A 24,258-nucleotide genomic window follows, 5' to 3' on the forward strand; every position below is an offset into this window, starting at 1 on the left:
CATTTACAAGACATAGACAGTTTGCTTTAAAAAATCACTCGGAAATGAAAACTCCTAGACCTTTATTCCCTGGGTGATCAAAGACTATGAAAAACTCTGCGCGACGTGGAATTTTCGCATTCAAAGAAATATGTTTGAGAGTTTGCAGGAGCTTTGAAATCTGGTTTATTTTAACATTTACAAAATATACACAATTTGCGTTAAAAATATCACAGCTCGGAAATAAAAGCTCCTATATCTTTATACTTTGCGCTGATTCAAATACCGTAAATGGCTCTACAAGATCTGCAATTTCCACTCTTAAGGCAAACTTTTCCAAATGTTACGGAAAGTTTGAAACTTAGTTCATTTGAACATTTTTAAGACAACATACACGGTTTGCTTGAAAAAATCAAAACTTAAAAACAAAAACCCCTAGACTCTTGTTTCTTGCGCTGGTTGAAAGACCATAAAATGCTCTACAAGACATGGAATTACCGCATACTTACGAAATTTTACCGAAACTTTGAAATTTGCCTCATTTGAACACTGACAAAATATACACGATTTGCTTTAAAAAATTCTAACCCTTAAATGAAACCCCAATAACTTAATCCCTTATACTAATTGAAAGACTAAAAAAGGCTTTGCAAGACCTCGAATGTCTGTTATCAAAACAATATTTTCCAAATTTTTCCGAAAGTTTGAAACTTGGCTCATTTGAATCTTTACAACATTTACGTAATTTACTTTAAAAAATTTGCTGCCTCCCAGGCTTTTATTCCTTACGCTGAATCAAAGACCAATTACGGTTAAAATTTTCCGAATTTTATCGAATGTTTGAATCTTGTGCATTTGAACAGTTAAAACAAACGCAGACTTGCTTTAAAAAATCATCACTCTAAAATTCAAACCCCTAAGTCTTTATTCCTTTATAAGGCCTGGATTGTTCGCTTTCAAAGCAAAATTTTAAAAATTTTACAGAAATTTTGGAACGTGGCACGCAAGGTTTATTTTAATAAATCATCGGCCGAGAACGAAAATTCTTGGAAGATTACGCAATATTAACGATATTTTGAACCACCTTGTAGTTGTTTGCAATTGAAATAGGAAATTTATTTCCCAACAAATTTTGCGATTTTCTTAAGGGCAGCGCCCATTAGGGATTCGGCCAATTTTCATACTTTCCAGGATTAATAGAAAATGCCCTGAATACTTGAAGAACGATGATTTATGCGGTCCGAAAATCAGTTTTTGCGCTAAAATTGCATTATTTTGCTAGAAAATTTTGGCTTATTTGGCTAATGAATTGAAATTAGTCAATTGGTTCTGCTATGACCTTTTTGCTCATAGCCGAAGAACCATTTAAGTATTGCACAGAGCGTATTTTTGTGCCACTGAATGAAGCATGAAAAAACACATAAACGCATGAAATGTTGGCAGTTTTCCTGTAAAAAGTTAATATACAGAGCGTATTTTTCAACAGCGGTGTTGGCCAAAACTAGGCCATATTTTCACATATAACCCCACTGGAGAACTGTTGAAGCTTGCGGACTCGAGTTCACTGATCAAGCATGAAAAAACGCATTTTATCAAGTGAAATTTTATTTAGCAAATCGTATCAGTTTTCCACTCCCTTTAGTAACACCGCAGTTTGCGGTGGTAAATTCCACTCAATTCTAGTAAATCTAATGGCAAGTGTATCAATATATCCCAATAAAATTATCTGCTACTGGTTTCGCTATTGTAATCGCCACTGGAAAAAGCCTCTTTCACCATCATCGGCAATTACCTCGCACACAATAGATCCAAAACACGACACAGAACCTATTTTAACCTAGAGATACTCTATCAAAGGTAATCTGCCGACCCGAATCCAAAATAAGCCCTTATTGAACAGTTTCGAAATACATCTGAGGCAGAATAATGGAGAAGAGCCTTTACAGTTAGTTATTCATGGAATGTTGTAAGGTGATAGTTTTGCTTTTACTATTCTCTGAGCTACTGACCAGCCCACCCTAGTTGAAGAAGTTAAAACTCAAGACTTAGAGTCACCGGTAAGTGGCATTTATTGAGGTCAGGTATTATCAATTAATCTGAATTTTAAGGTGTTGCATAATAGTAATTCCTGCATATTTGTGGTGTTTATTGCAAGTGAACGGGTCTCGGAAGGAAGGGAAGTTTTGCAGAAGAAAGTAAAAGTGTTCAAAACATGACATGGAAAACCATTTTGCCATTTTACATGGAAGATTTTGCGCAGATTTTCTTTCATTTCAAAAATAAGTTAGAGTTTGAGGAAAAAAACTATTTTTCATGTTTTGCTGGTCCATTTGTTCAATAACCATCTGGCCTGTTGTTGTAAACACAAACAGATATGCCTGTAGCGATTGGAAATATCATATTTTCCAAACAAATTTGGGAAATAAATAAAAGCTATGGAAAAAAGTGCGGAATAAATCTGTAGATGAATCATTCCAAAATTTCTCACTATAAGATCAGAAAGCACTTCAATTGGGACTGAGGACAAATCGAATAGCAGCAAATTGGACAATTAAGACAAAAGACAAGGAATTTTCAAATATAAGCCATCGTGGTTTCTTCACTGGAGATAGAAAAAATCATACACAATAAGGAAAGAATGTTTGTGCCAATTGTGAAAGTTTAGCGACTTTCTAGAGAATCTTCACATACTTGCCGAAGAACAAACAGCAGTGAGGAACATGGAAGATTGGAGCACCGCACTGGGAATCTATTTTGAGACACATTTTGAAGAAAAGCAGCAAAAAACCACAAGCGACACAATACAACAAATTGATCTTGATTGGAAGATGAATGAATTTGGCCTCTAATGTTTCAGAGCGTCGTCGAGTTTCAGGCGTCGGGACGGAAATGTGCGACGCCAAACATTGAGCAAGCGTCGTGTTGAAATGCGCCGTCGCAACACTCCGGCCTGAACAATGGCGCCTTTCTCGCAACCAATCGAATTCACAGATTTACGGGACCATTCAGGCAAAAGTAACTCTGAAATCCCATGGTACGCCTCTTGATTGCATTTTACCAGTTTTTAGCACCTTCCGACTAGAAATCAGGCAGTCCAGCTGGTTAAGTGGCATTGTTTTAGTTTGCTTAAGGAACTTTTTGCGCGTCATTGAGTTTTTCGCGTGTTTCATTTGCGATCTCGCGCTAAACTGTTCGCGACGCCTTCGGCGAATTTCGAAAGAACACTCCAAAAATCGCAAAAAACATTTCTATTGTCCTCCAAGGGCGAGCCTTGATGGATTATGGGCAACATATCTGGTTAATATCTTTAGGCCTCGTAACTGAGTGCTTCAGCATCGGCCTGTGACTGTTGTGGGCGTGTCGATTTTTAAGACCCTCCCTTGTGTACCCACAGTGAAGTCACCCTTGAACAACATAGTGACATGATGCTGAAGCCAGTCTTCTGTACACTTCGTGTGGTATAACACATAGATTTCAACGGGGAAATCTTGAAACACGTGCTTGGTTGGGCCGAAAAATCAACCGAGCAAGTGGTAACGCGGCATTATCGGCAAATCAACCGGAATTGGTGTACGCCTGCGGTGTTTAATCAACTATAATTTAACCGGACCGACTAGAAACTCTTTTTGTTTGTTTTCCGGTTAATTTCATTTGCGACATCGGACTCCTAATTTCGAGCCGCAGGTTTTGCTCGATTTTTTCCAAATACCTGAACTTGAATATTGTGGGTGTATAAATCAATGTGGGATTGACCGTTAAGGTAAAATCAACTTTTTCAATAATCTCAAACACTTTATAGTCAGCCGTTGCTTTGATCGAAGCAGATATCAAACTTATCATTTATCACTCCTAATCAAAGCTTAGTGTAAAACAATGCCGAACACTAAAAAAAGTTAAGACTTTCGAGCCGATTGGTCGAAACTAGTGAGCTTTTCGGGATTTTAAGCCACGGTGGGAAACACTTTCTTTCGGACGTTTTGCCAGCACAAGCGGATTGCATTTTCATTTAGTCATTAGTAGGTACTTGCAAAAGGTCTGGGGAAGTTATTTTCCATGGCATAACAGCCCGAAGAACTCACCAGAAAAGTGATTCCAAAGTGTGTTTTTTTTACCAACTTTCTCTACCTATTTAAAAACCTGCCGTCTCAACTCGTTTCCGGAAGCTAGAAGCAAGAAGTCAAACAAATCCATCCATTCCAGAATAGGGAAAAATGTATTGACTTAATTCTTTGAAATTGCAGATTTTGAAAATGTACACGGTCTGCTTAAAAAATCATATCTTCATAACAAAAACTGCTAGCCTTTTATTATTTGAACTTGCTGGAAGACCATAAAAGACTCCAAGTTTTACCAATTTTATCGAAACTGAAACATGCCTTTTTTACATAAATACATGGTTTGCTATAAAAAATCATAACTGGAAAACAAAAACTCCTAAACCTTTATCCTTTAAGCTAATTGAAAGAGCATCAAGGGCGTTATAAGACTTGGAATTTCCGCTTTGAAAGCAAATTTTCTCAAATTTTAGAGTAGGAATATTGAATCTTGGCACATTTTGAAACAGCTGAACAGCACGCAAGGTTTCTTTTAAAAAATCGTAGCTCGAAAACGATCATTATTTGATATGAATTTGCAATTGAAATAGGAAATTGCTGGAAGGAATTGTACTAAACATTTGGAAACGTTGGTTCTTAATTCTGCGAAATTCCAGATTTTACAGGTTCTAGAAGACACGTTTTAACAACGATAACAGCGGTATTTTGTGTTGAAAGAACACATTTAAAACTCGTTTCCATTGCATACTGCAAGCAAATTCAGAATTTTTTCTCTATTGTTCTAGATATTTTTTAATGAACTAAGTGGCTCTTGAATATTTGTAATTATCTGTAAATTATTTATATTTATTTAAGAACATTCCAAGTAAATAACGAATAGAAAGTACCTAAAGAGCGAATTTTTGTGCTGCACAAATGACTCTAAAAAAGATGTCATTTTAAACTGTTTCTAAAAAGAGACTTCCCTAACTTTACTTGACTTAAGTTGCCACTAAAAAAGTTTGTTAAAGTTCCACTGATCGGTCGGTAAAATCTTACAAACAATGCTCATTTTCTGCATTTCAAAAACTGCCACTAATAACGTTTTAATGAAAAGAATGCGTTGCATCACTAAATTCGACAATAAATAAAAAAATTCAATTTATTAACAAAAATTTTTGATTATTTACGCTGATCAGTTTTTTCATTAATTTGTTCAATGCTTAAAAGTTTCGAAAAATGATTCTTTTAAGCCGTGGTGGAAAAAAGGTCGTTCGCATCTTTATATTTAATTTTTGATTTTGCGATTAAAAATTCTCACTATTTTCCTTTCGTCGCGTCATTATTTTCCGTTCGCGCTGCTTTTTTTAGTCATTTTTGTGTGTTTGTTTTTGCCTATATCAGACCATTTAAAGGCCCGAATTGAATTTAGAAAAATTACATGATGGTAAATATGCATGTTGTTGCATACCTGTGTATATTATACACTGTATAAAGGAGCGTCCGGAGCCGACAAAAACCCATTTTTTGTAGCTACAAAGTCAAAAAATTTGATTGAAAATATTAGTGAAATTTAAAATACACAGCACAAAGAATATTATTCCCTTAGCTTCCCTCCGGTTCAGTTATAACTATTTTGATCTGTTTCTGGTTCTATTATTTCCCTTTATAAATTTCATCCTCTGGCTTTGAGATTTAAGGCTTTAAGATTTTCGGCTGGATATTTTCTAATATTTTTTTATGACTATTTATATTTCCTTTGTGCCAAAAAGAGTTTATAATATGCTTTTGCTGATCTTCAGCAAAGGATTTTGCAGATTTTGCTGTTAAAAGAGTTGAACTTTCCGGCCTTTGCGTGAAACTGGTTAGTTTTTCGGGCTTTTAGTTTCGCATTTTTAGGTTTCCGGCCCCAAAAGCCTGAAATCTCATGAGTTCCAATATACTTGCTTCAGTTCTTAAGAAAATCGGTTATGGACGTCGACCAATCTTTAAATTGGTAGTGAAAAACTGGTGGCATTTGAGGCAACATGCATAAGTTGGGAGATTTCTCAGAACTCCCCGATCTCTTTTCAGAAAAAAATAAAACCTCGAACAACCTTCCAAAGTGCCTTTCAAGAGTCATTGCATTTCTTTATTTTTGACCAAATTTTCAATATCATTTCGATCCACTGAAAGAGCACCCTTGAGTTGAAAACCTCGCTGTAAAGCTGAGATAATTTGTACAAACGCCGTTATTCAAACACAACTGGTTCATTCTTTAATGGATATCCAGCGACTACTCAACGTATCCAAAAGACATTTTTGTTTGACCTTCTTGCTTTTCAAAGATTCTCACAAATTTCCTTGAAAAATTCCTTCTTCATGTGAACGTTTCTTCAGTGTTTGGCCTGTTACGATCTTCGGTAGTGATGTCAGTGACCGGTTGTGCTCAATTTCAACACCACACCCCATAGGCTAAATGGCAGAATCGAAATCGGCAAACAATCAATCACTTGTCCGGACAAAAAATACGAAATCAAGTTGAAAAAAGCTGCGTCAATCAAGGCGATATGCATGACACCTCCTTCTGACCCCGAAATGGTCATGCAGCTCCTTCTGTGTCTGTTATTGTTGTCGGTCGGACATTAACAGTTGAAAATGCGGTGATATATGAACATGAGTAGCAAGGAATTGTGACAAGCAGGATCCATTGTTCGCAACGGGCGGTCGGTTACCACTGTAACGTAATGAAGACAAATTTTCTTCGTTTTTGCTTCTTTTACGATTGCCGCCCGCTGATTATGTTTGATTGTGCCTGGACATCTGAATTAGAAACAATTGTTTGACCACGTCAAATTCTGCGCTCGCTACTATCAAGATATCAAAAACAATCGATTGTATCGCCGGTAATTGATGGTCCATTACTGCGGGCCAGCAACGCACTCGGTACCCCGTAACCAGCACCGTTACTGGACATCGATATTGTTTCTATTTTTCGATTGTTTACAGTTAATTAACCGAACCACTATATGCAAACGCGCACTGGCAGTAGCCGCAAGTTGGGACTTTGATAAGGCTTTCGACAGTGTCCAGTGTACGATTGCGGTAAGTCATAATTGAGGCCATTCAATGATACTCTAAGAGGACTAAGAAAAGGGCGATTTCACACCACGATATGAAAGTTCAACATGAATGAGGAAAGTTATTATATAAACAATTAAAACATTGAAAGAAAGAAATGACATGCTGGTGGAATATACGAAATCATAAAAACATTAGTCATGAGGAAACATTGGAACTTCTCCACTTCTGCCTCAAGTCGCTTATGGGGACCTTGACTCACCTTGTCATCTAAAAAGTACTTTTTGCTTGTTTCTCGAGGTTTCTTTGATGCGCAACTTTGATTGTCACTTTTTGAAACATTGCCAACTTTTACGCTTAGATATATATATATACTTATGCATTATTCCGCACTATTTTTTGGAATCGAAACATTTTGAATTCTCCCTCCTACTTTGAATCACCCTGTAACCGTTTTCAATTGAAGTAGGAAATTACTGAAAGGAATTTTAACAACTCTAGAACTTTGAGAATTTGGGAATAGGTATTGGATCTTTTTGCATCACTACATTCTCATTTGACTGATTTTTCTGATCATAACGTAAGAACCATTTACTTTTGGTTGATACGTTTATAGCTTATTTTTGCATCACTGGATGGAGCTTAGAAATCACATTTAGTCCATAAAATGTTGGCGGTTTCCGCTGAAAAAGCAAAATTACAGTTTTTACTTTTGAACGACGGTTTTGATTAAATTGAGCCACTTTTTCACATACCGAATCATTGGAGTAAGCGGGCTTGTTTTACAGAGCAGATAAGGTTCTATAACTGCTGACATTTTTATTTAGGAGATTAATTAATTTCTAATTTTTAGTGAAACTTAAGAAGCGGTCCCGACTGAACAAGTCTAGAACAAACACGGTATTGTAAAAAAATCCATAACTCAAAAATCAAAATTTTTATACTATTGCGAATTATATAAATTTACAGGAAGGCAAAAAGGATTCATAAATTGCTTAAATTAATTTTCGAAGCCTAATTTCTGATTTTGACCGGAACTTAGAATGTGACCTATGTGTAACATTTCCAGGACGGACACAATCTACTTTAAGAAATCGTAAGTCAAAGACATCATGCTATAGGCAATCGCTGCAACTGCTATTTTATAGACCTCTAACACACTCTATAATCTGGAAAATTTTGAGTTTAGAGCAAAAGTTTCCCAATTTTCGACGCTTTGAAACTGGGCTCATTTGATCATTTACAGAACATACTCGGTTTGCTTTAAAAAATCATAACTCAAAAACAAAAGCTCCCAAATATTTGGCGCGTACGCTGGTTGAAAGATCATAACAGCCTCCACAAGAACCGAAAATTCCGCTTTCAAAGCAAAATTTTAGTAATTTTGACGAATATTTGAAACTTGATTCATTTGAATATTGAGACAAAACATAGACGTTTTCTTTAAAAAATCACTCTAAAATAAAAACTCATAACCTTTATTGCCTGGGTGATTCAAAGAGAGAGAATAAAAAACTATGCGTGACCTGGAACTTCCCCATTCAAAGAAAAAAAATCGAGTTTTGAAATTTGGGATATTGGAACATTTACAAAATATACACGATTTGCTTTAAAAATATCACAACTCGGAAATAAAAGCTCCTAGAACTTTATACTGCACTGGTTCAAATAACGTAAAAGGCTCTACAAGATCTGCAATTGCTACTCTTAAGGCAAAATTTTCTAAATTTTACCGAAAGTTTGAAACTTAGTTCATTTGAACATTCATAAGACAACATACACGGGTTGTTTAAAAAATCACAACTCAAAATTAAAAACTCCTAGACCGTTATTTCTTGCTCTGATTGAAAAACCATAATATGCTCTACAAGACCTGGGATTACCGTATACAAAGCAAATTTGACCAAATTTTACCGAAATTCTGGAATTTGCCTCATTTGAGCATTGACAAAATATACACGATTTGCTTTAAAAAAAATCTCAACTCAAAAATACAAACCCCTAGACGTTAATCCCTTATACTAATTGAAATACTATAAAAGGCTCTACAAGACCTCGAATGTCCGTTATCAAATCAAATTTTTCCGAAAGTTTGAAACTTGGATAATTTGAACCTTTACAAAATATACGTGATTTGCTTTACAAAATTTGCATCAAGTTCATTTACGGTTCTGCCAGATCTGAAATTTCCGCGTTGAAAGCAAAATTTTCCGAAATTTTCCAAATGTTTGGAACTTGCTCTTTTGAACAGTTGAAACACGCACAGACGATTTGCTCTAAAAAGTCATCACGCGAAAATTAAAACCCCCAGGTCTTTATTCCTTAAAAGGCTTTATAAGGCCTGGAATTTTTGCTTTCCAGGCAAAATTTTAAAAATTTTACAGAAATCTTGAAACGTGGCTCATTCACGCAAGGTTTCTTTGAATAAATCATCGCTCGAGAACGAGAACTCGCATTATTTCCGATATTTTGAATCACCACCATCAGCTGATTGCAATTGAAATAGGAAATTTACTCATGACTCAAAAATAAAAGCTCCCATACATTTGGCGAGTACACGGATTGAAAAATCATAAAAGACTCTACGAGACTTGAAAAATCCGCTTCCAATACAAAATGTTCCAAATTTGTTTGATACTTGATTGATTTGAGAATTTATGCAACATATATATAATAAAAATAAAAATTTTTAAATCTTTATTTCTTGGGTGATTCAAAGACCATAAAATACTCTGTGTGACCTGGAATTTTCGCTTTCATAGAACAATTTTCCAGAGTTTGTCGATACTTTGAAATTTTGTTCATTTGAACGTTTACAAAATATACACTTGTGCTTTAAAAATAGCACAACTCGGAAATAAAAACTCGTAGAACTTTACACTTTGCGCTCGTTCAATCACCTTAAAAGGCTTTACAAGATCCCTTGCGCTAATTAAAATACTATAAAATGTTCTACAAAACTTGGAATGTCCGCTATCAATGCAAAATTTTCGAAATTTTTCAGAAAATGTGAAACTTGGCTCATTAGAACCTTTACAAAATATTGGCGATTTGCTATTAAAAATCATAACTGGAAAACAAAGACTCTCGGGCTTCTATTCATTACGCAGACCATTAACGGTTCTGTAAGACCTGAAATTTCTGCGTTGAGAAACGAGATCATAAAATTATTAGTCAACGAAAAACGAGTTTTTAACACCAGAAACGGAAACCAGCGGCAAATCTCGGATGAGCAATGACATGACAACTCAATGGAACAGAGACGAAAACACACTCAAAGAAAATAGAGAAGAATAAAAAAATCATAACAAATACCAAATAATAAAGCAGACAACTGAAACATTTAAAAAGCGGCAAGTGTTGAGAATCACAGACATAAATGGCAAAACTATCATCGATAAACAGCACCTGAAGAACAAATGCAATGCTTTTTGAAGATCAAAGACGGAATTCTGAGTTCGTTTTTTTGCAAATATCTCAGTTTCTGATAAGAATTAATGTTTTTACTACTTTTTCTCTACTTAAACAGCCCCGGAGGATTGACGCCTACTTTGAATCACCCTGTATTTGGGAACGCGTTCGATCACCAAGCCAAACAATGCAGACAATTTGGAGTTTGTCTTGTTCCGTTAACTTTACCATTTCGGAAACCGCAAAAGTTAACTGTTTAGAAATAAGGGTATCTGCGAAAACCAAAAAAAGAAAGTTTTGCAAATAGCCGATTCCAAACATAAAAAATAAACAGCCTGGTAAGATAAAGATTTAAATCGTTCATTATAGAGCGATTTTGTATTTCAGGGCTCTCAACTCGCGTGCTTCTTTTCATCTGGACGGTCAAAGCGTTGCGGGCCCTCTTTTCCCTCAAAACGAAATTCTCCTCCTCAAAGTTGTGTAACGTTACAATTTGCTAACGGTTGGAAAACCAGCTAAAAGTTCCCTAGCATAAAAGAAATACGTTATATAAATCCTCGACTTTTCAAAGTCGAGTCGCCCCCTGTACGTACATTTTCTTACTCTTTTCATGATGTTTATTTGTTGCATGGCTATGCGGGTACTTTACTCCTTTGCCTGCCTGGAAACTCGCTGGCTTTGATCTTCTTTGCCTCTCACAATTATATAAACGTACGTCATTAAGCCTAAATCATTTCAAAAACTTGACTCTTAATTATATGTCAAGTGTGTTAGTGATCTTCGCCGATTTCTATGCGACCTTTCAGTCCATTCCAACCCCCATTCGGGCTGAATCAATCGCTGGGTAAGAGCGAGCTCAACGTGGGTAGCAAATCCAATCAGGGGAAATAAATATTATAGAATTAAATTAATCAGTTTGTCTTCACATTTATCTTAATAAATCGACTAAGTATACAGTTTTTGCTTTAAGCATGTTCCGTTGATGAGGAAATGCTTCTAGAGAATCGTGAGGGAGAATGTGCTAGTATGGGTTGACTGTCATTTAAAAGCTAACTAGGGTTTTTTCAATTTCAACGACTTTTTTCTTTGCCAGACGGTTTGGTGGTTGATTCAGCTAGTCGAGTTTCATGATAATCCCGCCGATTATTTTCCTTAACTCGATAAACAACAATAAAACCGTGCATGTATTCAAAAATTTTGCATAAAATTATGCCAGATATTGAACGTGTTTTCTATTTTTTGCCTGCTAATTAGATCGTGCATCAACATATGCCGTTTCGACATTAATTGGGTTTGTTCGAGTACAGTCGCATTGGATTCGACTAACGACTCTCGCGAAATGTTTCGTATTATAAAATAAAATGAAGCGTAATTAAGCGTTTTTATAAAAATGTTATTGCATACATTAATGCGGCAGACAATGACTAATGAGGACCAATTCGTCTTCTTCATACTGATGCTGCATTAATGGCTATCGGTTAATTAGCATCAATTAATTTCCGTAGATACATTTGAATTAAATGATTAATTGTTAAATTAAATAAACTAATATTGCTCGTTCTCGCCGCGCGTATTTATTGCGCGCCTAAATTTATTGGCGATTTTTTCTTGTAATTTGACTCCAGTTAATATGTTTGTTTTATTATCGCAAATTTGATTAGTTTGTAATTAATTGGATAATAACAACATTAATTTTGATTTAAATGTGGGAGTTATTAAAGCCGGCCAAGTGGCAAACATTGTTTTTCGTCCATAATCGTCTTACAGCAACACGTTTCCTAATAAATAGTCCCACAAGTTAATCTTGTTAGGAACACGATTAGAAAGCTGTTTAAAATGCGACGACAGTCAAACGGTGAGAGGAGATTTTTCAGAATTCAATGCATTTTAAGTAGACATTTGATATCGCAGGCATTCGAGGAAGAGGTTGTTGGGATTATTGACAAAAAAAAACTTATATGAAGCTGTTGCTAATCAGGTTATTATTTGCATTTCAGGCTTTTTTAAAAGCTCAATCTGGGAGCCACTTCCGGACCCGTCCCGACTCCGGGCGGGTTTTCACCAGTCATTTCCGCCGCAAAAACGATTTCCCTAAGGGAATCATCCTGCGCCGAGAGCCTGTGGAAGATGCCACACAAAGGTAATTAAATGCATTCGAATTGTTCAAAATCCAATTATTTATCTACATATATGATGATGATTCAAAATTGATGTTTTTCGGTTGATTTTGTATGTTTGGCAAAAAAGGAAAATTTGATTTATTAAATAATGTCGAAACTCCAGAAAACTTTCCGCAAGATCAAGCTTGTTTGTCAATGAAAATTGATGTTGTATAAGGAATTGCGCAGTTCTAAAATAAAAATTGTGTAAGTTTCTATCGAATTCGCAGATTAATTGGCAAAATGTCTCATTTCTCCTATTTGCCTCGTAAGTTGACCTGTTACTTTTGCCGTTTAATGAAAATAGTAAGTAAGACAAACGTTCCTTACGGGTGCGATCAAAAATATTGTTGCCGAATTTCCGACTGAGTTTTTCGCAAATATCTCGTTTTTTTTTGCGAGAGTAAATGCTTCAAACTAGTTTTCCCCCGAGAACACTTCCAGAGGAACAACATCAACTTCAATTTACAATCAGCCTGTTTGAGAAGACGAAAGTGAAAACTCCATAATGAATGGCGTTTCGTTGCTTTACAACAACTTCCACATCATCAGATTATTGTTATTATTATTATGCTCGTTTAAACATTTTGTGCTTTGACGAATCTTTCGTTATAGTTCAACCATCCATTGAGCGTGTAGTTTAGATGCAAAAAATCACAGTCACGCAGTGTTAAATCCGGGAACCAATTTGGTCATGAGGTTTTACCTGCGTTCCTTTAACGGCCTTTGGGTTATTTTAAGATTTGTGTCGATCCATAGTTTCAGTCCCAATCCAAACCAGCGTCAACAAGCTGCACTTTAATGTACAGTTGCTTGACTTGAGCCTGGTTCCTGTGGGAAGAATGGTATCGATGGGATAATCACACATATTGTCTTCCTTGCAGAGCGAAAGCGCCCGCTGATTTATCAAGTTGGAACGTTTGTCCTTTTGAGTGGTTAACCGGCTTAATCGCACCCCCAATTATTGTATAGACCCGCGCTCTTTAATCAGACAGCAGTTAACTCAAGTTTTTCCCATTCACCCTTGCCAGTAATGATCCAGTTAATACACAGGGCACGGCATCTCGATCGACTGCTGCGGTTTGCGATCAAGAGCCGTTTCCCGCTTCTAAAAAGCAGGAAAATTACTCAATTAATTGCGTTTTCTAAAGGAGGTTTGTGGTCAGGGCATTTGTATGCCGTTTCAACCAGCCGTTTTATTTGTTCATTATTTTTATAAATGGCAGAGTGGCCTGGAATCGGAATCAACCATCTGGGATTGATTCGCTTTTAATATCTGCAGGAAAAACTAAGCCGTTTCAACTTCAAGGATGGAGAAGTGATTGGACTCAATGTGTGTGGATTTATAATTGGTTTGGTTAACAAGTTTTAACAAAATTTCCAATTATGACTCAATATTCATGTAAACAATGAAAAAATGATGTTGTGAAGTGGCGTCGAGCAGTCCAGTGATAAAAATCCAGTGTGCAATTCTGCAATGACGAAACTGTCAGTCATTTTGAGCTGTTTAGAGCGCTTGATTCCCACAGTTATTTTCTTGATACTTTTGGGTATCAAAAATCCAAAGCAACGTAGTAGATTTTAAGTAGAAAATCCTTAGTTGTAGTTGCAATGAATAGTCGAAACTTCGAGCAATCTAAGGCATTTCCATAATAATCCGGTCCTTAGCGGGAGCCATTGCGAAAATGCATGTAGCCAGTTTAAAGAGGATTTTCGAGGATTTGGTAAAAGCTAACATTTAGGTGCGTTATAATCCTAAATGCATTAGGGAAAATGGAAGTTGCAGGCGCGCATTAGGGCCATTTAGCCCTGGCCAAATTGTTAGCTTGTTGCCGCCCATTTTGGCTCAATTTCCACCCACCATGTCAATTTAAATGTTTTTCATTCCATCCGTTTGACATACAAATGTTTTCGAACCGGAATCCGTTTAGTTCAAATGCGAGAGCTGATTTGCTTTATCTTCATCGGATTGCCGGCAGCTCGAAACCAAACTTGTGAAAATAGCGTTTCTTTGTTGACTCGGTAACCGGAGGTTGGCGCAACCCGCGCTCCAAATTGCATTAACCTTAACATTACATGGAGAATTGAGAACGTAGCCAGACGTGAAAGCTCTGAAAGACCTCTTTAAGTGCGATATGGTGGCGGCTCGTTCCAAATTAATGGATTAATTCCAACAAATCAGGCTGCTTTCCATCGAAAGTTTGTGATGACATTGCTAAACTATTTTCCTTGGTTAGTTTATGGAAGAATTTTCGGACGCTTTTCAAACATTTTCATTGGCATGCCTTAACAATTGTACCAAAAGTAAATTGGTCATTGAGAAAAACACGTAAAAGTACAGAAAGTGTTTTATTTTGTTTAATAACACAGAAAATGCGCCGCCAATTTAACGCGTAACTTAAATATTCATTTAACATTTTCTCTATTTTCTTTATCTCTCTATTGTTCGCCAAAATTCAAGTAATAAGATAAGCAAGAAAACAGAAGTAAACAAATCGTAGAGACCGAGTCAATAGATTCCTTTGTCAAAGTTTAAGGGCAGCGAGGAGAGCGCAGACAGAAAAAAGTATATATATATATATATATAAGCCTTACAGCCTCATTTCTGAGTAATTCGGATCTTTAATCGTCTGTTTGTCTTCAGCCATTCGAGAGATTTTTTTATGACCTGAGCATTACAAATTACTGAGAAGAGAGGACGTAATAACATCGAATATTTTTTTGGCTGCACACAAATTTAAAGATTGATCAAGAAATTACTTAAAAGTTAAGGACTTTTAAGCTTAAAAACGCACGCCTAAATTAAAACCAAGGAAACATTCTCTCGCAATTGGGCAAAGCTACATATTTTGCAGATTTGTTTCGATAATTAATTAACAAACTTAACATATTTTGATACCTTTTGATAAAATTAGTGAAACATCAAGAGAACATTTCAAAATTAAATTTACTAGTTAATTTCCCTTTCAGCTTTAGTCTTAAGTGTGTAGTAGGAGCTTCCATAGAATTCCTTATTTCAACCAAAAAGCTCATTAACACCTTATAAAGGTCTGTAGTAAAACCAGTTTTTCAATTAAATCTACATTTGTTTAACTAAGTTTTAGTGTGTTTCAGCAAATGTTTGCAAATTTCCCATGAACAGGCCTGCTTTTCGCCCCGATTTAACCCCCCGGGACTTTTTTCACATCGGTTTATTAAAGTAAACTTGATGCAAATCCAATTAGCAATAAGAGGGTAGAGTTAAGCCAAACCTGGTGAACTAAGAATTGTTTAAAAATCTTGAAAAAGTCTCGTGTTTTCCAGAGGAAGACCTAATGCACCATTCCATGGGCCAGAATACCATATTCGGGTGTTCGACTGCTGGCCACAGCGGTATCAATCAATTGGGCGGCGTCTACGTGAATGGTCGCCCACTGCCCGACTCTACAAGACAGAAAATCGTTGAACTCGCCCATTCCGGAGCGCGTCCGTGTGATATTTCCCGCATCCTCCAAGTGTCGAATGGATGCGTGTCAAAGATACTGGGAAGGTAAGAAACTCATTTTACTTACCGCTTCCATTGGTTTCGCTTAGAATGATTGGCCGATCGACATACGAGCAAGCGTTATTCGGCGAATGCTGTTGACTTAATTGGTCTGATAAAGCTTTGCTGGTCGCAGGTACTACGAAACGGGTTCCATCAAGCCACGAGCCATCGGCGGATCAAAACCACGAGTGGCCACGCAGCCGGTGGTTCAGAAGATTGCTGAGTTCAAGCGGGAGTGTCCGTCGATTTTTGCGTGGGAGATCAGGGATCGGTTGCTCAGCGAAGGTGTCTGCAATAACGACAACATTCCCAGTGTAAGTAGAAGAGAACTTTGTAAATGTTTCGTTTGTTGTCAGTCACAAGGAGGAATTTATGAAGAACACTTTTAAAGCAAAATTCGCTTGCTTAGTTTTTAAGGTTTTTAAATAATTGTCAGTACTCTTTTACCATTTTCTTGCTTGGGACGTGCAAACAGTGTAAACACGTATTTAGTATTGTTGGTCGCTTATTCGGGTTTTCTTCCAAAAGATGCTACAAATTGAATGCACCCCGTGGCAAAATCGCGAATTCGCTTGAGGCTTTCGTCGTGGTCAAGAGTGAGAAGCCCCTATCGGAAATATCTGGCCTTGTTGCGCTTTCCTCATTTACGAGGGCAGGTCCTAATTAACTTCGAATCGCATTGAGCTAACAGCATGTAAAAAACTTTTTCATAACCCAGTTGTATATGACACACATTTGTATTAAAACTCGATCAATTTTTTGCAGTCTACTCAATGAAAATCGGGTTGTTTTAATGTAGAAAATTGCGTTGACGATTAAAATTGTGCTGCATGGCTTGACAGTTATTGAGCCACTTTTCGACCGTTTTCTAGCCGTCTGAAACAACAAATATTTACAAAACAAGAAGCGAGTAAATCGGAGCGTCGCAAAAATCTTTGGGGAGCAGGACGGTTGCTACGGCAACCAGTGAAGCAGGAAAAGGGCGAGAACGGCGGAATGTTTGGGATCATAAAAATAAGCGGGGATTAGAGAAAATTGTAGATTTTACGTGCCTGAATCGGCTCGGGCAGCAGGGATTTTTCAAAATCATCATCGTTGTAAACTGTCTCTCACTGATTAACAGTAGGGAAAAAACGTTAGATTTTTTGCAGTGTTCGAATACGAAAATGACAATTGATACATTCGGGCTGCTCTGTGACGAGAACAATTTATTTTGGGCAAATTGTACTCTAAATGGCAAATGATATTTTCACATGAATCCCTTTTAAAATTCATATTCAATAATTAATCTTGTTCACCCTCCAACGAATGGCGATGATGGGAAAATTTCACGCATGCGTGCGTTCACTCATCGATATAAAGTGCGATACGCATTGCGTGCCGATACGCTGACTCTAGTCGAAAATTTCCCCATCGGATAAAATCCTGCAAGGAATTGTACCGAATTTTGTACAATTTGCTCAAAAGCTTGCACTAAAAAAATCGTTCCACATTTTTAGCTCTTTGGCCGCTCAAAGTGGGATTTTTGCTTTCGTTCCCTTAAATTATTGAAGTAATGCCAGATTTGATTTTTGAAGCCGTTTCTTCATTTCTTAGTAAACTTAACCATTTAAATCGAATGCTAAATGAGTTGGTTTTAGTTCCCATGATTTCCACTTTTTCCGTAAAAATTGCTGCTTTTTTTGCGATTAGGCCTGGGTAACACTGTGTTGAGTTGCGCTATTGAATTGTTGCCGCTCTCTGACTTAACGAATTATAACTCATCGGTTAATGAGTTTTAATTCATTTGTTAAAGTTTTACGAGACCCGAGACTGGAACTTTCACATCTAAAAACGGGTTATTAACATTTTTTCTGAGTAACGTTTTACTACTTTGTTCAAACAACTAACAAAATCTAATCTAGATTTGGCCAGCAACAGAACTRAGTGCAAAGAAAGTCGACGAAAAAAAATTATTGTAAAATCGATCTCTTAATTTTTTTTCATRAAAGATTCAGTTTGGCAGTATTTTACAGTAAAACGTTAGGAAAAACGYGGTTTTTCTGTTTAGAGACAGTGTTGTTTAGAAATCTTGACCTAAAATTGAAGAACCTCCAGTTTCCAAGAGTTTTCCAAATAAATGATTATAAACTTTCCCTTTTTCAGTTCGGGGAAATATTTTTGGAAGACCCAGAATTAATTATTAGGGTTTTGTCCATAATACGAAGCGGTTAAGGAGGCGAGTTGCCAATAAAATTTATCTTATAATTTTTCACAGAAAATATCAGAAGAGTGTCAGTACTTTAACTAAAAAATAATGCGACTTTTGCGTAGAAAGAATTGATTAATAGAAACTTTAGAAATCTTCAGAGCGATGAGGGCGGCGAATTTTCCCAATAATTTTTTGTAAACTCTTGCTCTCTGGTCGTTTTTTTAAGACAGTTCTAATTACTTTCGGTAAAAAACTGAATAAAATTATTTGGTTTTTGTGTCAAATTCGAAGCTGAAAATGGTTTTCTAAAGTTCCCTGCAAACCGATGAATCGGGCGAATTTTCTAGCAAAATTAATCATAGTAATTTTTGACTGAAAATATCCTATTATTGTGACAAAAGAAGACAATGATCAGAAAATAATGCTTTTAGCGTTTTCGATTAAAAACTTTTAGTTTTGTAATAAGTAGAAAGGAAAAAAACGGTGAGAATTTATTTTCATTTTTGTCCCAAATTCGACACTGAAAAAAATATATAAATAATCTTTATTTCCTATAGAAAAAGGAGATCGACACAATAGGTCTTTCTGCCCACTGAAAAATGTTTTTGTAAATTTTTTTAAAGCTATAAATTTATATTGTAATTTTTCGCGGAAAGCCCTCCAGATCGTCAGTATTTTTAAGTGAAACTCTACAAAATCGATCGTTTTTGAGTAGAAAGTAAAGGAAAAAAAAATCAGTCAAAACTAAAAAACCACATTTTTTAACAATTTGTAGAGTCTTCAGAGAAATAGAGGTAACGAGATTTTCAAATAATCTGTTATAAACTTTCGCTTATTCTGTTTGATTTTTGTTCCAAATTGGAAGCGGGAAAGGGATTTCAAAACTTTTTACCAAGCGACGAAGGATTCGAAATTTATTTCATAATTTTTCGCGAAAAATACGTTGAGATTGTCAGCATTTTTAAGTGAAACTTTAGAAAATTGAGCATTTAGAAGAAAGAGTGACTTGGCTGAAACTGAAAAGTTCTGAAATTTGAAGACATCTCTATAGTATTATTAATAAATAGTCTTCCAATAAATCTAAAACAGTTTTAAAAAGTCATCAACATTTTCCCAGCAACGGAACTGAGTTTCTGCGCCGGTGCGTTGGGTTGGCGCACTAAGCCATTTGCGCAGCACTGCGCCAACCCCTAAAAATTCACTCACCCAGGTCTATTTGCGATCGAATGATACGCAAATTAGTTTTTTTTACATCGCCAACAGTCAATAGAACGGAGTTGTGGATACAGTTAGAAGAATCGGCATTTTTGACTTTACCTGCAGAAACTGTCCAAAAGCGCGATATTAGAAAATTTCCAGCGCAACTTCCTTATTTTCTAGCGGATTGAGACGCAAAAAACACTGCTCCACAGTGAACCGTTTCGAATAGCAATAAAACATATTGACAAGCTACACATTTGCTGAAATAAAAAATAAATTCCGACCAACCACCGGGCTGGAAAGGCAATTGAATGGTAAAATTTTAATACTGAAGTGAGGAAAATCGGTTGGGAGAGCCCGGAGACATTGAGCAAAAAAAGTGGAAAATTTTCCAGCAAAACTTTCTTACTCACCAGCCGGTTAAGACGCAAAACACACTGTTTAACAGCGGATTGAAAGCCTTTTCAAATGACTGCTGAACAGTATTTTCTGCTGCAGTGAGTTTAGGTTTGAAACTAAAAATCTTGCAATTTTTCAATCTGCCGAAGGAAACTCAGCCAAGATAGTGTCGTCAATCAGTAGTTGATTTTATTGCCGTGTTCTCATTAATAAAGTAAAATATCTACATCGCATTCAAATGCAAATTAAACCTATTCTAATGGACACTGTTTCAGCTAAAAGTGCGGTCCTATCAGGTCTTTTTGGTCTTTCCTTTTTGGTATAGATAGAATGGTAAAAAATGGGGGTTTTAATGCGCCAAAAAATCCCTAGAATTACAGCCTTTTCTATCTTTTCATTTTGTCAATTGAAATCTTTGATGCAAATGCAGTCAATCGCCTGTGACCAAAGTCACCAAATGAACCTCTTTACTGTGTATAATGTACATAAATAAGTACAACCCTTGAGTAGATGTCCCGGGCACGTAAAAATCCTTAGGTTTTCTGTCTTCGGGGATTAAGCAGAGGGATGTGCAGACAAATGAATAATAAAATGGCGGCCGATAAAGGGCCATGATTGGGCCGTTGGACCGGCGTTTGTTTTTATTACAAAAGGGCGGGATGCATCAAGTTATTATCAAGTAAATTGGGCGCCAGGTGACGGCCGACATGAACGCATTGTATTCTGTGGTATTATTTAGGGTTTTTGATTAAAGGGATGGGCTTTAGTCGGATTCATGCATGAATATCCCGACTGTATAACTAGTTCCTCTATTATGTGCAGGAAAATAATAATAAAAAAAACGTTGCCGATCCATTTAAAAGGGTAATTCAGGGGGCAATTTTCACATTGATAAACTAAGGGTTGATGTGGCAACTGTTTAAAAAATACTCCTGGAATATGCTAATTTCTTGCCTACTTCTTCTTTTGGTGGTGTTGCTCAATTTGCATTGATTTATTTTTATTAGTTATTTGCTTCACTTCGTTTTCTGACTGGCTTTAAGAGTTTAGTTTTCATTAAAGGAAATCTTCTTTTTTAACTGAAAAACGGGGATTGGGCAAGTCCGATCCTCAACCTAAACATAAATAATTGAGTCGAGGGCAAAAGATGGTGGAAACAGTTGAGAGTGGGCCCATGATAGGTCAAACAATTGAAGCTCAGTCGAATGTGAACAGGAAATGCCAATGTAAGGAGGAAAATGCCTGTAAATGGGACCGTTTCGTCGCTACTTCGATGACCAGACGTTCTGAACGGATGTTCGGGAAAAAATCGGAAAAGTTATTTTATATTTTCTTTGTTGGCAGCCGTCGGAGATGGAGTTTTCGATAGATATTGCCGTGTTTCCGCCTGTTCTTCAATCCCCCTTTTGTTCGCATCTTTATCGGAAGATTATTAGAGAAATTCGACTTAAGATTATTTGCAACTGGCTTTGTTCGAAGCATTCAATATGAGCCCATTGGTAAACTCCTCAAATCCGAATAAGTGCCAGGTGGGAAATCATCAATAGATCTGAGATAAATTATTATTTGCAATGTTCGAATCGATCTGATTTTGCAGAATAAAGACACCACTTATGGCAGTGTGGTGTGGTATGTTTTATGAAAGGAATTTCGACGTAAGAAGCTCGAAAATCTGCTTAAAGTGCTTGCAACAACTAGTAGACAAATATCATCAGTTAAAGATCGTGAAAGTTCAAAAAGTTCTAAAATGATCGAAAATGTGGATTATTTCGGATCTTAATCTTCCAGTGTGTTATCATGTGAGATAAAAAAATATTGAAAAATCGACCTCCAACCCTAGGAAAATTTGGAAAAAAAAATCAGAATTTCACATGCGTGTTTTTTGAGCCAAATAGGTTCATTTGGATGTAAAATCTCGAAAATATGCATTAGTGTTTGAATCTACAATATGGAAAATATCGTCATCGCCAAAGCCCAAAAAGTGTCTAAAATATTCGAAATTTGTTCGATTCTTCGCCTCTTTGAGATGAGCCCAAATGATTGAAAATTAAATTGCGATGAAAATTCATGCTGTTTGCGTGTTTTTTGAGCTCAATCGATTGCTTTCGATCAAAGAAACTCTTCCTTGAGCAGATTGGAAGTGTTTGGATCTACAATAGGAAAAATATGTAAGATCGCGAATGTACCAAAATTGCCTAAAATTAAAAACGTCGATTATTTCGGATCTGAACCTTCCAGTGTGTTTATCCATTGTTTCGCTGGATTCCTCGCTTCCTCGAGATGAAAAAAGAGGGCTACTCGAAGCATTTAGAGACAAAAAAATTATGAAAAAATCGAACCCCACCCTTAGGAAAATTTGGGTAAAAATTGAAAATTGCGAGTTTGTTGAACTCAATGGATTGCTGTCGATCTAAGAAACTCTTCTTTGAGCAAATTGGAAGTGTTTGCGTCTACAATAGGGAAAATATAATCAATTAAAGMTCGCGAATGTACCAAAACTGTCTAAAATTAATAAAAAATGTCGATTATTTGTATGAATGATGCCTTCGTTCGATTCCTCGCTTTCTTGATGGAACATTATTTTTGAAAAAATCCTTGGAAAAATTGCGATGACAATTTATAAGAAACTCTTCTATGAACAAGTAAAGTGTTTGGGTCTACAATAGGGAAAATATCGTCCTTATTCACAATAACAATATTTGCAACTGGCTTCTTTGGAACTTCGAAGCATTTAATATCAGCGCAAGAATGGCAAATCCCTCAAATCCCAAGAGGTACCAGGTGAGAGACCATCAATAGATCTGCGGTAAATTATTATCTGCAATGTTCGAATCGACCCCATTTTGCCGAATAAAGACACCACTTATGGCATTAGAGTGGTGTGGTATCTTTTATGAAGGGAATTAGGTGGATACCGGAAGCTCAGGGGGCTTGATGGTAGTAAATTTTCGTTAATACATTCGTTCCCATCAACCTATTGGTAACAGTCAAAATCTGCCCCTTCAGACGTCGCGTTGGGTAATTAAGATGGATGAATTATGGATAGATTTCCCTCATAGAAAAACAAAAAAAAACTGTTTATCGGGATTTCTTTGTCTATTGCGGTTCTTTGCAACATCAGAGCTGACTTAATATTTAATTGAGTTTTGAGGGTTTGGTACATAGAAACCAGTTGAAAATTCTTGCAAAAGGAAATTTTGAGGCAAAAAATTAAAATATTCGAGAAAAATTGCAAGAAACAAGAAATATAATTAATATCTATGTATGTATAAGATGTTTCCGAATCCAGCAGCTCTTGAGCGCAAATAATCCCGCCAGTCGCGACTACCCCGAAGGAACAAGCTCATATCTAAAACTAATTTAATTTTGCTTACCTTCTGCGACATCTGGCTCTAAACATACATTAAGTTGTGCCGAAAGCGAGGAACGTTCGCCCAGAATTGAAAAGTAAACAGACCCCTATAATTCGCTGATCTTAAACAAGATCTCTTTAGAGTAAGATGAGTGTTTATGTAACATGTCGTATGTCAACGTTGAGCAAACTCTATTAGCGCGACAATGTGTTACCTGTGTTTGCAGGCAAAAGCAACATGCTCCGTTCGGATGCAGGTACCTTTAACAGTCCCACAAAGCCATCAGTATTTGGGGTCGGTTGCATGAGGGGACTTGGTCAAAATGATACTTCAGACGATAATAGTCTATTTTCACAACGTATTTCGACAAATGTCCCTGTCGACACTTTAAACGGATTTATGTGAGTCGTCGAGTAGTTCTATAAAGGCACTTTTCAAGCAAAAATTGCATTCGCCGTGTCAAAGGGACCGATGAAAGGAAGCTGCTGCCGTCGCGCAGATTGAAAAAATTGGCCCGGTTTCCAAAAGATTGTATTATTCGGGAATGTTTTTGTCAAGCGACTCGAAGAAAGGATGATTAATTGGATCTGTTTGCCAGTCAAATAGACATGTCAAAAGAATGTTAAATACACTGTCGTCTATTGTTCGGTTATAATAACTACAAATCTTTATGATTTGTATATGCCTGCCATACGATTTATCGCCCAAAGTTCTCAATATCGAGTGTTGGAGAATGCACGGAATTCTATAATGAGCTCGCTCCGTACCGGGTGTCAATTTGAAAACTTCCCATCCTTAATATCTTTCTTGCAGTTGAAAATATGAAAAATCCGAAAGACACGTCGATTTTATTTGTGAGGGGGACACTTTAAATGAACATGTCTAGCCTCCTTGTTTCAAGTAACTAGAACGGGTATATGTCACCCTTAGAATTTTAAATGCGAAA

General features: G+C 36.5%; 1 protein-coding gene and 1 long non-coding RNA gene across 6 annotated transcripts in view; one reads left to right on the forward strand and one right to left on the reverse strand.

The window, feature by feature from the left end:
- Nucleotides 1–3,408: 3,408 nt before the first annotated feature.
- LOC109536070 (paired box protein Pax-6) overlaps nucleotides 3,409–24,258 on the forward strand; it is a 36,866-nt gene continuing 16,016 nt past the window's right edge. For 2 of the 5 annotated variants that reach the window (XM_048664909.1, XM_048664910.1), the window contains exons 1-4: nucleotides 3,409–3,739; nucleotides 12,482–12,624; nucleotides 15,932–16,172; nucleotides 16,288–16,483. In XM_048664909.1, coding sequence (XP_048520866.1) covers nucleotides 12,612–12,624; nucleotides 15,932–16,172; nucleotides 16,288–16,483 — 450 coding nt within the window. In that variant the 5' untranslated portion in view covers nucleotides 3,409–3,739; nucleotides 12,482–12,611. The remainder of the gene's footprint in view (nucleotides 3,740–12,481; nucleotides 12,625–15,931; nucleotides 16,173–16,287; nucleotides 16,484–24,258) is intronic. The other 3 variants (XM_048664911.1, XM_048664912.1, XM_048664917.1) reach the window with 3 other exon arrangements.
- LOC125503884 lies at nucleotides 15,990–23,485 on the reverse strand. The gene is made up of 3 exons (XR_007281135.1): nucleotides 23,334–23,485; nucleotides 16,195–16,458; nucleotides 15,990–16,066 (listed from the first exon to the last, which is right to left on the reverse strand). It is a non-coding gene; the product is annotated as an uncharacterized LOC125503884 (long non-coding RNA).

Source organism: Dendroctonus ponderosae, unplaced genomic scaffold (genome assembly GCF_020466585.1).
Source record: "Dendroctonus ponderosae isolate FM_Combo_2020 unplaced genomic scaffold, Dpon_F_20191213v2 Dpon_F_20191213_1, whole genome shotgun sequence".
Taxonomy (NCBI): Eukaryota; Metazoa; Arthropoda; class Insecta; order Coleoptera; family Curculionidae; genus Dendroctonus; species Dendroctonus ponderosae.